Genomic DNA, 14,704 nt, shown 5'->3' with positions numbered 1-14,704 from the left:
TATTTGAGTTGGCACCAGCATCATGAAACAGATTCAGAATGGTCTCACTCCTAATGATATCCAAATGGGGTGAAACTTAAACTGAGGTATCCAACTTTTCAAGGACTTTTATCATGTTGATGGCTCAGTATGGGAGCTGAATCAATGGCTTTTTGTTGAATTCATTATCACTGTGCTGTCAGAGTACCTCTTTAGTCACACAGAGATAAGAGACTCAGTGTGTGTGTGTGAGTCCGTGCGTGCACTCGTGTGTATGTGCACATGTATTTGGATTTTTGTATGAGTGCGAGTTGAGTTTAGCAGATTAGTTTTTGTCTCTGTGTATCATCTCGCTCTGCTAGGTGTGGGTCTATGCAGTGCTTTTGAGTTGCCTGATGATTGTGTGTCTCTCCCTACATGCTAGGTGGGGGGCTGTGCTGGGATGTGTGGACCTCACCTTCTTCCCCCTGGACACCATTAAGACCGGAATGCAGAGCCAGCAGGGCTTCGCAAAGGTTGGGAGTTTCCGGGGCGTCTATGCAGGGGTCCCATCAGCTGCCATCGGCTCTTTCCCCAATGATGAGTCACTCATTATGAGTCTCTGGCACCAATAAGACACCACAGACATAGGCTACCTGTTAACAAACTATAATAGCTTACCCAGCATGGAGAGCGTCTGATGGGAAAGTTTATTAATGTTTCAAGTGTAATTTGTTCAAATAACTGCTACAATAAATAAAAACATTAAAAAACAAACATTTAATTGTCAGCCTTTTCCCTGTACAAATAGCCAATGTTTGCCCATACAGTTGATTGATTAAATCATTTGAATAATATAATGAAAGCGCGTAACAAACTTGCGATTGAGATGCAGAAATAGGCCTATCTAAATGATCTAACCCTTTACGGAATTGGCTGAGATGGAGGGCTACATTGAAAAATAAATACAGTGCATTCAGAAAGTATTCAGACCACTTCACTTTTTCCTTATTTTGTTACATTACAGTCGTGGCCAAAAGTTTTGAGAATGACACAAATATTAATTTTCACATAGTCTGCTGCCTCAGTTTGTATGATGGCAATTTGCACATACTCCAGAATGTTATAAAGAGTGATCAGATTAATTGCATAGTCCCTCTTTGTCATGCAAATGAACTGAATCCCATAAAAACATTTCCACTGCATTTCAGCCCTGCCACAAAAGGACCAGCTGACATCATGTCAGTGATTCTCTTGTTAACACAGGTGTGAGTTTTGACGAGGACAAGGCTGGAGATCACTCTGTCATGCTGATTGAGTTTGAATAACAGACTGGAAGCTTCAAAAGGAGGGTGGTGCTTGGAATAATTTGTCTCTCTCTGTCAACCATGGTTACCTGCAAGGAAACACGTGCCGCCATCATTTCTTTCACAAAAAGGGCTTCACAGGCAAATATGCTGCCAGTAAGATTGCACCTAAATCAACCATTTATCGGATCACCAAGAACTACAAGGAGAGCGTTCAAAGGAGACCATTCATGTGTGGGGTTGCTTCTCAGCCAAGGGAGTGGGCTCACTCACAATTTTGCCTAAGAACACAGCCATGAATAAAGAATGGTACCAACACATTCTCAGAGAGCAACTTCTCCCAACCATCCAGGAACAGTTTGGTGACGAACAATGCCCTTTCCAGCATGATGGAGCACCTTGCCATAAGGAAAAAGTGATAACTAAGTGGCTCGGGGAACAAAACATTGATATTTTGGGTCCATGGCCAGGAAACTCCCCAGACCTTAATCCCATTGAGAACTTGTGGTCAATCCTCAAGAGGCAGGTGGACAAACAAAAACCCACGAATTCTGACAAACTCCAAGCATTGATTATGCAAGAATGGGCTGCCATCAGTCAGGATGTGGCCCAGAAGTTAATTGACAGAATGCCAGGGCGGATTGCAGAGGTCTTGAAAAAGAAGGGTCAACACTGCAAATATTGACTCTCTGCATCAACTTCATGTAATTGTCAATAAAAGCCTTTGACACTTATGAAATGCTTGTAATTATACTTCAGTATTCCATAGTAACATCTGACAAAAATATCTAAAGACACTAATGCAGCAAACTTTGTGAAAATTTATATATGTGTCATTGAAAACTTTTGGACATGACTGTACAGCCTCATTTTAAAATGGATTAAATAAATAAAAATGTATTCAATCTATACACAATACCTCTTAATGAGAAAGCTAAAACAGTTTTTTAGAACATTTTGCAAATGTATAGAAAAAAACTGAAATATCACATTTATGCAAGTTCAGACCCTTTACTCAGTAATTTGTTGAAGCACCTTTGGCAGCGATTACAGCCTCTAGTTTTCTTGTGTATGACGCTACAAGCTTGGCACACCTGTATTTGGGGATTTTCTCCCATTATTCTCTGAAGATCCTCTCAAGCTCTGTCAGGTTGAATGGGGAGCGTCGCTGCACAGCTATTTTCAGGTCTCCCCAGAGAAGCCACTCCTGAATTGTCTTGGCTGTGTGCTTCGGGTCGTTGTCCTGTTGGAAGGTGAAACCTTCGCCCTAGTCTGAGGTCCTGAGTGCTCTGGAGCAGGTTTTCATCAAGGATCTCTCAGTACATTGCTCCATTCATTCTCTCAATCCTGACTAGTCTCCCAGTCCCTGCAGCTGAAAAACATCCCCACAGCATGATGCTGCCATCACCATGCTTCACCGTAGGGATTGTGCCAAGTTTCCTTCAGACTTGAAGCTTGGCATTCAGGCCAAAGAGTTCAATCTTGGTTTCACCAGACCAGAGAATCTTGTTACTTATAGTCTAAGAGTCCTTTAGGTGCCTTTTGGCAAACTCCAAGCGGGCTGTCATTTGCCTTGTACTGACGAGTGGCTCCCGTCTGACCACTAGCATAAAGGCCTGATTGGTGGAGTGCTGCAGAGATGGTTGTCGTTCTGGAAGGTTCTCCCATCTCCGCAGAGGAACTCTAGAGCTCTGTTACCATCGGGTTTTTGGTCACCTACCTGACCAAGGCCCTTCTCCCACGATTGCTCAGTTTGGCCGGGCGGCCAGCTCCAGGAAGAATCTTGGTGGTTCCAAAGAATGATGGAGGCCAATGTGTTCTTGGGGACCTTCAATGCTGCAGAAATGTTTTGGTACCCTTCCCCAGATCTGTGCCTCGACAAAATCCTGTCTTGGAGCTCTACGGACAATTCCGTCAACCTCATGGCTTGGTTTTTGCTCTGACATGCATTGTCAACTGTGGGACCGTATATAACAGGTGTGTGCCTTTCCAAATCATGTCCAATCAATTGAATTTACCACAGGTGGACTCCAATCAAGTTGTAAAAACATCTGAAGGGTCATACATGGAAACAGGATAAACCTGAGCTCAATTTCAAGTCTCATATCAAAGGGTCTGAATACTTGTGTAAATAAGTTCTTTTTTATCTTTAATACATTTGCAAACATTTCTAAAAACCTGTTTACACTTTGCCATTATGGGGTATTGTGTGTATTTTGATAAGGCTGTAACATAACAAAATGTGGAAAAAGGGAAGGGGTCTGTCATGGATTCCCCTGTACTGCTGCTCATTCCATGCATTTACAGTGTAAGGAGGATCATAGCTATATTCAATAAAATTCAAGAGTAGATGTAAAACCTGTTTAACCCTTTATCATAGTTGGTATCTTGATGGATTTGTCCAAAATTGTGTGACATGAAACATTACTTTTCTGTTCTTGCATGTATTGCAGTGTAAGTTGTCATTATATCATACATTAAGCATTATTCACTTAAATTAGACATTGAACTTGAACCCTGTAAGAATCCTGGATCTAGCTGTTGTCTTACTACTACACAAACAGTAATAATGATACTTGGAACAGAGAAGTTTTACATGACTCGATCAAACTAAAGTTAACATAGAACATTCATCTGCAGGCACAGTACTCAATTAGTATCAATGCTCTCGGTTCCACAGTAACAACATGAAGTAATGCCTTTGATAAATGTTATAGAATGGTATGACATATCATGCATAATAGCTGTTGGACAGTCCTTATGTTATGGGGTAAAAACAGTTCATGGGCAGACAAAACCCAAGTGATCTTTCTAACCGAAAGAGTCACCTTACTTTGATACTTAAAACCTAAATCGATACTGTCATTAATGTGGTTCTTCAATAATTATGCATAATACTTGTTGGATGAGCATTTGATTTGGTGTCCAGCTGATAAATTATGCCATGATATTTTCACACATCGGATCTAGGAAGGAATTTTCCGAATGACAGTCAAGTGACGAACAGCTGTTGTGATAGTGCATGCCATGCAACAGCCCTAATTCTGGAAAAAAGGTATTCGAGAGGAATGTCAAGAATATTTTGGTGTCTCATTCGTGTAGCCTGAAGACAGTTGTGCCTGGATCCACTTTGGATGTAATATCCCTGGTGAATTGATGTTGATCATCTGTTGTTGTCTGCTTGATTTATAGCAGGGTCTCGTTAGATTTAACAGAGAAATCACTAAGGTACTGAGTTAATGTTTTCATATGTTTTTGTGCCTCGGATTGGACTCAGAGTCTACTGTGCACAATTGTTTTGGATGAACCATTGCACAACACCCAATGCTACTCCTATTAATTATAGGGAGATATCTGGAGATAATGACAAATTACATAGCCTAGTGGGCTTATTCACAACATGTTCTGGTAATGAAATAACATGACAAATACATGTCACGTATACTCCCTCTCCGGCGCTCGAGGTCAACAGGCTGCTCATTATTACGCACACCTGTCACCATCGTTACTCGCACCAGCACCGCACCAGACTCCATCACCTGCCTGATTACCTTTCCCATATATACACACGTCACTGCCTTTGGTTCTTTCTCTAGGCGTTATTGTTTCTGTTCCAGTGTTCATGGCTGTACGCTATCCGTGTTTCTTGTTTTGTTCTATGTTAATGTATTTATTAACTACGCTCCCTAAACTTGCTTCCCGACTCCCAGCATACACGTTACAGAATAACTCCTGACCAAAAGGAAGCATCAGGGACTGTTTATTTATTAGGGTAGGTGATGTCGGTCCGGGTGTCGCAACCGGGGTTCCTGTGCCTCAGCAGAAGCGACCGGCCCCCAGGACCATCCCTCTGATCGGAGTCCTGCGCCTGGAGCCGCACATCAGGGAGAGGTTACTGTCAGGTATACTCCCTCTCCGGCGCTCGAGGTCACCAGGCTGCTCATTATTATGCACACCTGTCACCATCGTTACTCGCACCATCGCCTCATCAGATTCACCTGGAGGGGGAGTGGGAGTAGACTTGACAGTCCTAAAAGTGCATTGAAATTACTTAGGAACTGTGCACACTTTGAAGACAACAGTTAGACCGTCAAGAATTTGAGAAATAATAGAAAATAACATGAGTAATAAATACAATGAGTAACGATAACTTGACTATATACACTGGGTACAAGTATTGAGTCGATGTGCAGGGGTACAAGTTAATTGAGGTAGATACAGTATGTACATACTAACTAGGGATAAAGTGACTAGGCAACAGGATAGCTAAAAAAGTAGCAACCACATATGAGATGAGTCAAAAAGTTTGTGAAAAAAAAGGTCTGTGGTTAACTATTTAAATAACTATTCATCAGCAGTCTCATGGCTTGGGGGTAGAAGGTGTTTTTGGGAGCAGCCCGACAGGAAGTCCAAGAGTCAGTTGCAGTGGAAGGTGTTCAGTCCCAGGGTCCTGAACTTAGTGATGAGGTTGGAGGGCACTATGGTATTGATTACTGAGCTGAAGTCAATGAAAAGCATTCTCACATAGATGTTCCTTTTGTCCAGGAGGGAGAGGGCAGTGTGGAGTGTAATAGAGATTGCATCATCTGTGGATCTGTTGTGGTATGTTAATGGGTGAGTCCAGTGTGTCTAGGATGATGATGATGTGAGCCATGACCAGCCTATCAAAGCATTTCATTGCTACAGATGTGAGTGCTACGGGATGATAGTCATTAAGACAGGTTACCTTCACGTTCTTGGGCACAGGGACTATGGTGGTCTGCTTGAAACATGTAGGTATTACAGACTGGGTCAGGGAGTGGTTTTCAATACACATTCATTTTAGTCATTTAAACAGATGCACTTATCCAGCTTGACCACGCAGGCTCCCGAGTGGTGCAGCAGTCTAAGGCACTGTATTTCAGTGCTAGAGGTGTCACTACAGACCCTGGTTCAATTCCAGGCTTTAGTTGGGAGTCCCATAGGGCGTTGCACAATTGTCCCAGTGTCGTCTGGGTTAGGGTTTGGCTGGGGTAGGCCGTCATTGTAAAATACAAATTTGTTCTTAACTGGCTTGCCTAGTTAAATAAAATACAATTGACTTACAGTAGTGAGTAAAACATTTTCATATCTGTTCGTACTGGTCCCCCATGAGAATCAAACCCACAACCCTGGAGTTGTAAGTGCCATGCTCTACCAACTGAGTCACACAGGACTTGCCAGCTGCTCAGCGCATTGTAACAGTTTTGACTTGAGGTTATTGTTTGTAAGGGTGCCAGGTAGGTTGTGCCTACCAGAGAAAATATTGATGTCTCCTTTTTGTTTGAGGGAATGAGTCCTGTCTGGTCCATCAAGTCTACACCAATACAAAGGACTCAGTTAAGAAAGGCAGTATAGAAATACACTGTTCAGAAACCTTTAAAACATTGACAATAACTTCAAAACAACTGTTCTTTTGTGTGGGTTGTATTACCAACATAAATCATCACACACATAATAAATCAAACAATGAGCTTTGGTTCCTCAAGAAAACTTCTGTACGTCGGGCCTAAGAGTCCAGCCCGGTAAAGGAGTGTAGCATAAATCCAGTCTCAATCATACACTCACAATATCAAACTCTTTAACCACACAACCATAAAAGTATCAAATCTCAATAGTCAACTACAACTGACCACAAATCAGCACGGTATAAATCACACTCAAACAAATGAAATACCGTATGCAACAAAAGTTGTGGTCTGTCAGGCAATCCAATCCGCCAACAGATCTCCTGCTGAGAAAGGCCACAACGAAACAGCTGAGACCAACTGAGATGTGTAGTCCAAAGGAAAAAATGAGTGGATCCGATCCTGGTTAAACTTGAGACAAGGCTACAAAGCTCACTTTTAAATACAACAAAAAAAACGGAGTAAAGAAGCTTCGGAACTGAGGGTTGAACACTCCTCATTCGCACCACCATCACAACCCTCTTTTGCGCAGCTGATGCTGGCTATTTAATTGGGAATTAAAGGGGAAGCGCCCTATTGGAAAGAGAAGCACAGACGGTTCAGACAAATTCAGGGCCGTCACAGTATGTCACAGTATGCTCTGAGTACGTGTCCTGGTAATCTGTCTGGCCCCTTGGCCTCCTAAATGTTTGGCCCCGCGGCCTCCTAAATGTCTGGTCCAGCTGCGGTCTTACTCACATCGGCTACGGAGAGCGAGATAACACAGTCGTCCATAACGCAACATTTGTTGTGACAAAACCATCAGTAGAGTTTAAAATGCAATGGAAACCCATTTAACTTATTTTTTTATTCGGTACATGGGAATTTATCTGCAAAAGTTATTTTTACGTGCACAATCATCATGCACAGTCTTTTATCCACAACAAGTCAATTTGATGGAAATACATCTCCGGTGGGAAAATGCGCATATTGTCTTGATACAGATTTGAGAACTTTCACATGAAAATCTGTCGACAATTGGATAGAAACCTAGCTAGTAAGGGGCTTTTTGAGCTCTCCTAGTTGTGCCATTGAGGAACTAGAACAAGCACACAAAGTTTGTCGTTATTTTGTTTGGAACACAGCCCTGAATCCCCGCCATCACACAATTACTGTTGTGGTTTACGGAATCCAAAAACAGTCCATTATAAATCACAATCTGGGTCAGGTGGGCATCATTTGAAAGGGCTACAATGAGACCTGCATTCTCCATTCAAAATGGGTTGTGATTTTTACACTGCTGCCTTAATGAAGTAAGCACTTTTCTCTCATTCTACCCACTCTACCTACTCACTCACTATTGTTTTGACAATATCGCAATATTATTTCTGCACTAGTTTGATATGCCTGCACAGAAATTCCAGTATTTTTCCTTCATAGTTTGTACTCCATCTCCTCCTTAAATAGGGAGGCAATTATTTTTTTTGCACTTTTATTTCCATGTCTGATCAAAACTCATTTTCTCAGGGCTCTCTCTTGTCCCTCTGCAGCAGTAATATGTTTAGAACATCGATTTGCAATAAAATCACAGTATGGAATCCCAATACATATAGAATCGTGAGAATCCCAATACATATCGAATTGGCACATAAGTATTGTGATAATATCGTTTAATGAGGTCCTTGGCAATTGCCAGCCCTACCCCACCCCCCCTTTTCCTTCACTGTTTCTCCCTCTCCCCCCCCCCCCCCCCCACCCCCCCACCCCCTCATAGTCAGTGTCATTAATTGCTGTATGCAGGTTGACAAATGGACCCTAAACTCTGATGGTTCTGCTTGGTGTCAGCTGCTGCGTTCTTTGTCACTTATGAAAGCATCAAGACCGGAGCCCACAGAGCCCTCTCAGCCCCGTACAAGGTACCTGTCAGTCACCCAGACTTCCTGGGAGAAATAGCATGTCTCCCAGCTTATTTTTTCTTGATTTCTTTCTCTCCAACCTCTCTCTCTCCCTCTCTCTATCTCCCCCCTCTCCCCTATATCGCTCTCTCTCTCTTTGCGTCACAGTCCAAAAGAACAATACAGCATGCTTGTTTACATAATTGTGTGAAAATTTCACAGACAAATATGCACAGGGTTAGAATGTGGTTTTAGCTGTGGGCCTCGAGCCCAGTTGGATGACTTTGGGTCCCTGGGCGTCTTAACATTTCACCACCAGCTGGGTAAATAAGATCTCATTACTGGTTATTGACTTAGCTGTTTTCCCAGCGAGGCAACAGACTCCCTACATTTTTTGTGGCTTTAAAGCCATGAGGAAAGAGACACAATGTCTTCTATTGGTCTAGTACTAATCGCTCTCAGCTAAAGAATCCGTCTCTCTGGGGCTGGCTGTTCACTTTAGCAGGTTCTCCTGTCTTCTCCTGCCTCCTGCCACAACCTCCGTCATCCCGCTAATACTGGTCCTTAGTGTTCCTTGCTTTTGGATAAATGTCATGCCAAGTTTTACATGTTTATAAAATGGCTGTTCTCACTGTATTGTGAAACACTAAGTATTTTCTGTTGCCTTTTTGTTCAGTCAGAAGAGAATAAGACATATCAAACATCATGTGCACAGAAGTTGAATAGTCTTAAAATAAAGCCACAGCAGACACCTTTATCAACAGCAACTTACAGTCATGCACGCATGCATTTTCCATACTGGTGGTCCCAGGATTTGAACCCACTACCCTGGCGTTGCAAGTGCCATGCTCTACCAATTGAGCTACAAACAATCTTGCAGTTAGTGTGAATTTTTCTCCCCATATTTTCTTCTTGGTTCATAGTCAACTCTGTTGTAACAGCTTCACAGTATTTTTCCAGCGGGCCATACTTAGCTATTCTGGGCCTGATGTTGTGGATGAGGGTCTCTGACGTCTCTCTGACAATAGTTTGGAGAGTTGAGAGTGAGGTCAGCGCCGCCTTTAACTCGTTACCCGCTGCCAGGGATTAGAGCACTTCAAAAGGGGGATCCGTGGAGCAGAGCAAGGGCAATGCCCTTCTGCATTCTGGGTAAGCGTTATGTGATTCAAAGGGTGTAATCTCCCAGGTTAGTCATAAAAGACCTACCCCAGGGCAGCTTAGAGATACACAGAGAAGACAAAAACATCTTCCAGATTACGCAACCGTTTCCACATAGGCTATTTCATTCTGTCTTCTTCCCACGATACATATTAGGAGTTGATTACAGATAGAAATGATATGTTTTCTATAAATTATCTTAGGAATTAGATCATGGTTAACTCAAAACTTAAAGTTGACTTTGACTTTAAGTCCCTTTTTCAGTGCCCTTTCAGTGCCTGTTTGTCTGCCCTAAATAAATAGAGGTGTTGGAAGGTTCAGTTATACCTGAGGTTCTTTGTGACCGGTGCAGTCATCATTAAAGAGCGACTGAACACACCAATACTGCGTGTTTTTCTGTTGCTCATTAAGAAAAATTTGATTTCAATCTTGGGGGTGTGGTTTAATGTGACAGTTACTGATGTTTGTCCCCCAGGAGACAGCAATAACCCCATTCCAGTACATGAAACACCGACGTCATGCACAGATGCGAGCGACTCCTGGCTGCAGTAAGAAAGCCATCACCATCTGCACCCTTTCAACATAGCCTAGATTGACGTTTTTGGGGTTTTCATATGCTTAAAAGGACGTTTTGATTCTTGCTTAAACAGTCGCGAAGATTATATTTGATTGTGATCTTTGCAAAATAACTATTTTGGATGCAGCAGTTGTTAGCTCGAATGCTAACGCTCATATAGGCTGTAGCAAAAGCTAGCCAAAGAGACATTTTACTGGTTGAAATGTAAGTGTTTTTTTTAAGTATAATGCAGTAAATTTGCAATGACAACACAAACATTATATTAAGTATGAAAATCATGCGAGCGTCACAATCCAATTATAATCCAAAAGTAGCGTGAAATGCACTCATATGCAACATGTAAATAGAAGCTTTTTTTCTATAAAACTCCCCCGTGTTCTGCCACCAATTTTGCGCTTTGCCCTCGTGCAGCAATGTTTGCAAACACAGAAAGGGGTTTTGCGCTAATACTGAAATCTGTCCACGGTTTTGGTTAGGGTATGTTCTAATAGCCACAGTGGGAACAACATCCCCTATACACTTCCTGATGAACTCAGTCACCTTGTCCATGTACAGCCGTGGCCAAAATTTTTGAGAATGACACAAATATTAATTTTCACATAGTCTGCTGCATCAGTTTGTATGATGGCAATTTGCACATACTCCAGAATGTTATAAAGAGTGATCAGATGAATTGCAATTAATTGCAAAGTCCCTCTTTGTCATGCAAATGAACTGAATCCCATAAAAACATTTCCACTGCATTTCAGCCCTGCCACAAAAGGACCAGCTGACATCATGTCAGTGATTCTCTCGTTAACACAGGTCTGAGTGTTGACGAGGACAAGGCTGGAGATCCCTCTGTCATGCTGATTGAGTTTGAATAACAGACTGAAAGCTTCAAAAGGAGGGTGGTGCTTGAAATCATTTGTCTTCCTCTGTCAACCACGGTTACCTGCAAGGAAACACGTGCCGCCATCATTGCTTTGCACAAAAAGGGCTTCACAGGCAAGGATATTGCTGCCTGTAAGATTGCACCTAAATCAACCATTTATCGGATCACCAAGAACTTCAAGGAGAGCGGTTCAATTGTTGTGAAGAAGGCTTCAGGGACCAAAGAAAGTCCAGCAAGCGCCAGGACCGTCTCCTAAAGTTGATTCAGCTGTGGGATCGGGGCACCACCAGTACAGAGCTTGCTCAGGAATGGGAGCAGGCACGTGTGAGTGCATCTGCACGCACAGTGAGGTGAAGACTTTTGGAGGATGGCCTGGTGTCAAAAAGGGCAGCAAAGAAGCCACTTCTCTCCAGGAAAAACATCAGGGACAGACTGATATTCTGCAAAAGGTACAGGGATTGGACTGCTGAGGACTGGGGTAAAGTCATTTTCTCTGATGAATCCCCTTTCCGATTGTTTGGGGCATCCGGAAAAAAGCTTGTCCGGAGAAGACAAGGTGAGCGCTACCATCAGTCCTGTGTCATGCCAACAGTAAAGCATCCTTAGACCATTCATGTGTGGGGTTGCTTCTCAGCCAAGGGAGTGGGCTCACTCACAATTTTGCCTAAGAACACAGCCATGAATAAAGAATGGTACCAACACATTCTCAGAGAGCAACTTCTCCCAACCATCCAGGAACAGTTTGGTGACGCACAATGCCTTTTCCAGCATGATGAGCACCTTGCATAAGGCAAAGTGATAACTAAGTGGCTCGGGGAACAAAACATTGATATTTTGGGTCCATAGCCAGGAAACTCCCCAGACCTTAATCCCATTGAGAACTTGTGGTCAATCCTCAAGAGGCGGGTGGACAAACAAAAACTCACAAATTCTGACAAACTCCAAGCATTGATTATGCAAGAAGGCTGCCATCAGTCAGGATGTGGCCCAGAATGTCATTGACAGCATGCCAGGGCGGATTGCAGAGGTCTTGAAAAAGAAGGGTCAACACTGCAAATATTGACTCTTTGTCTCAATTTCATGTAATTGTCAATAAAAGCCTTTGACACTTATGAAATGCTTGTAATTATACTTCAGTATTCCATAGTAACATCTGACAAAAATATCTAAAGTCACTGAAGCAGCGAACTTGTGAAAATCTATATTTGTGTCATTCTCAAAACTTTTGGCACGACTGTATACGTCAATGTTATTCTCAGAGGCAACCCGGAACATTTCCCAGTCAGCGTGATCAAAACAATCTTGAAGCATGGATTCTGATAGTCAGACCAGCGTTGAATAGATTTTATCACGGATACTTCCTGTTTGAGTTCCTGCCTTATAGGAAGGGAGGAGCAGAATGGAGTCGTGATCTGATTTGCCGAAAGGTAGGGCGGGGGAGATCCTTGTCGCCATCCTGGAAGGGAGAGTAGTTCGGAGGCTCGGTGCTCAAGAGCGCGTGTCCTCCTCACGGTCCGGTATACCGGCGCCACCTTCCCGCCCCAGCCCAGTACCACCAGTGCCTACACCACGCACCAGGCTTCCAGTGCATCTCCAGAGCCCTGTTCTCCTCCACGCACTCTCCCTATGGTGCGTGTCTCCAGCCCAGTGCCTCCAGTTCCGGCACCACGCACCAAGCCTCCTGTGCGTCTCCAGAGCCCTGTACGCACTGTTCCTTCTCCCGCACTCGCCCTGAGGTGCGTGCCCTCAGCCCGGTACCTCCAGTTCCGGCACCACGCATCAGGCCTATAGTGCGTCTCAGCCGGCCAGAGTCTGCCGTCTGCCCAGCGGTGCCTGAACTGCCCGTTGCCCAGCGGCGCCTGAACTGCCCGTCTGCCCAGCGGCGCCTGAACTGTCCGTCTGCCCAACCTGTCAGAGTGGCCGTCTGCCAAGCGCCGTCGGAGCCATCCGTCTCCCAGCCGCATCTGAGCCATGCTCGCTCCCCAGCGCATGCTGAGCATCCGTCTGCCCCAGCCGTTGAGCCTCCGTCTGTCCCGGCCGTTAGAGCCGCCCGTCTGTCCCGAGCCGTCAGGCCGTTCGTCGCAGTCAGGAGCCGCTAGAGCCATTCGTCAGTCAGAGATCTGCCAGGGCCAACCAGACAGGATCTGCCAGAGCCGCCAACCAGACAGGATCTGCCGGAGCCGCCAACAGCAGAGATCTGCCGGAGCCGTCAGCCAGCCATGAGCGTCCAGAGCCGTCAGCCAGTCATGAGCTGCCCTACAGTCATGAGCTGCCTACAGTCATGAGCTGCCCTACAGTCATGAGCTGCCCTACAGTCAAGCTGCCCTACAGTCAAGAGCTGCCTTACAGTCATGAGCTGCCCTACAGTGCGGAGCTGCCACTCAGTCCGGAGCTGCCACTCAGTCCGGAGCTGCCACTCAGTCCAGAGCTGCCACTCAGTCCGGAGCACTCCATCGGAGCTGCCATCAGTCCGGAGCTGCCACTCAGTCCGGAGTTGCCCCTCTGTCCTGAGCTACCTCTCTGTCCTGAGCTACCTCTCTGTCCTGAGCTACCTCTTTGTCCTGAGCTACCTCTTGTCCTGAGCTACCTCTTTGTCTGAGCTACCTCTTGTCCTGAGCTACCTCCAAAATCATGTGGGGGCCTTGGGGAGGATTCTTAGGCCAAGATCGTGGGCGAGGGTCGCCACTCAAAGGACGCTAAGGAGAGGGACAAAGACAGTGGTGGAGTGGTGTCCTCGTCCACCGCCGGAGCCGCCACCGCGGACAGATGCCCACCCAGACCCTCCTCTTGAGTTGTAGGGGTGCGTTCGGAGTCCGCACCTCAGGAGGGGGGTACTGTAACGTCCTGACCAGAGTTATTATGTGTTTTGCTTTGTTTAGTGTTGGTCAGACGTGAGCTGGGTGGGAATTCTATGTTGTGTGTCTAGTTTGTCTGTTTCTATGTCCAGCCAATATGGTTCTCAATCAGAGGCAGATGGTAACGTCCTGATTGAGAGATCATATATAGGAGGCTTGTTTTGTGTTGGGATTTTGTGGGTGTTTGTTTACTGTCTCTGTGATTGTCTGCACCAGATAGGTCTGTCTCGTTTTTTGCACATTTGTTATTTTGTATTGTTGTTTGTAGTGTTTCACTTGTTCTTTATTAAACATGTTTAACACTAGCCGTGCTGCACTTTGGTCCTCTCCTTCACCCCTGGAAGAAAACCGTTACACTACTAGTACTACTACTACTACTACTACAAGTACTACTATCGTCACTACCACTACAACCTCTTTAATTACCATGAAAAACACTTAAAGTGTAGCAAGCACACCAGATTTTCTTCAGGATATTTTTTCTAGTTTATTAATACATTCAAGTCAAATTATATTCCATGTGTGGGTGTATTCCTTCTAATTGCACGAGAGAACATTTTGAAAACAGTTATCTCATGCCTTTACATATCTACTATTAATGTCCCTCTCGTTTTCCTCCCGGTGAGTCAATATCATTCAAGTTAATTTACTGAGATGTCCTTTTCACTATTAATT

General features: G+C 44.3%; 1 protein-coding gene and 1 long non-coding RNA gene across 3 annotated transcripts in view; one reads left to right on the top strand and one right to left on the bottom strand.

The window, feature by feature from the left end:
* Positions 1-407: 407 nt before the first annotated feature.
* Positions 408-14,704, top strand: part of LOC139022605 (mitochondrial S-adenosylmethionine carrier protein-like) — a 109,006-nt gene continuing 94,709 nt past the window's right edge. Inside the window, exons 1-2 of the mRNA XM_070445822.1 lie at positions 408-557; positions 8,515-8,622. Coding sequence (XP_070301923.1) covers positions 468-557; positions 8,515-8,622 — 198 coding nt within the window. The 5' untranslated portion in view covers positions 408-467. The remainder of the gene's footprint in view (positions 558-8,514; positions 8,623-14,704) is intronic.
* Positions 4,730-7,234, bottom strand: LOC111969940 (uncharacterized). 2 transcript variants are annotated; one of them, XR_011480525.1, is made up of 3 exons: positions 6,961-7,234; positions 6,539-6,600; positions 4,730-5,295 (listed from the first exon to the last, which is right to left on the bottom strand). It is a non-coding gene; the product is annotated as an uncharacterized lncRNA (long non-coding RNA). The 2 variants fall into 2 exon arrangements; XR_002878053.2 differs by having other exon boundaries at positions 4,730-5,263.

Source organism: Salvelinus sp. IW2-2015, linkage group LG11 (assembly GCF_002910315.2).
Source record: "Salvelinus sp. IW2-2015 linkage group LG11, ASM291031v2, whole genome shotgun sequence".
Classification (NCBI taxonomy): Eukaryota; Metazoa; Chordata; class Actinopteri; order Salmoniformes; family Salmonidae; genus Salvelinus; species Salvelinus sp. IW2-2015.
This window is presented reverse-complemented; position numbering and strand designations above follow the sequence as displayed.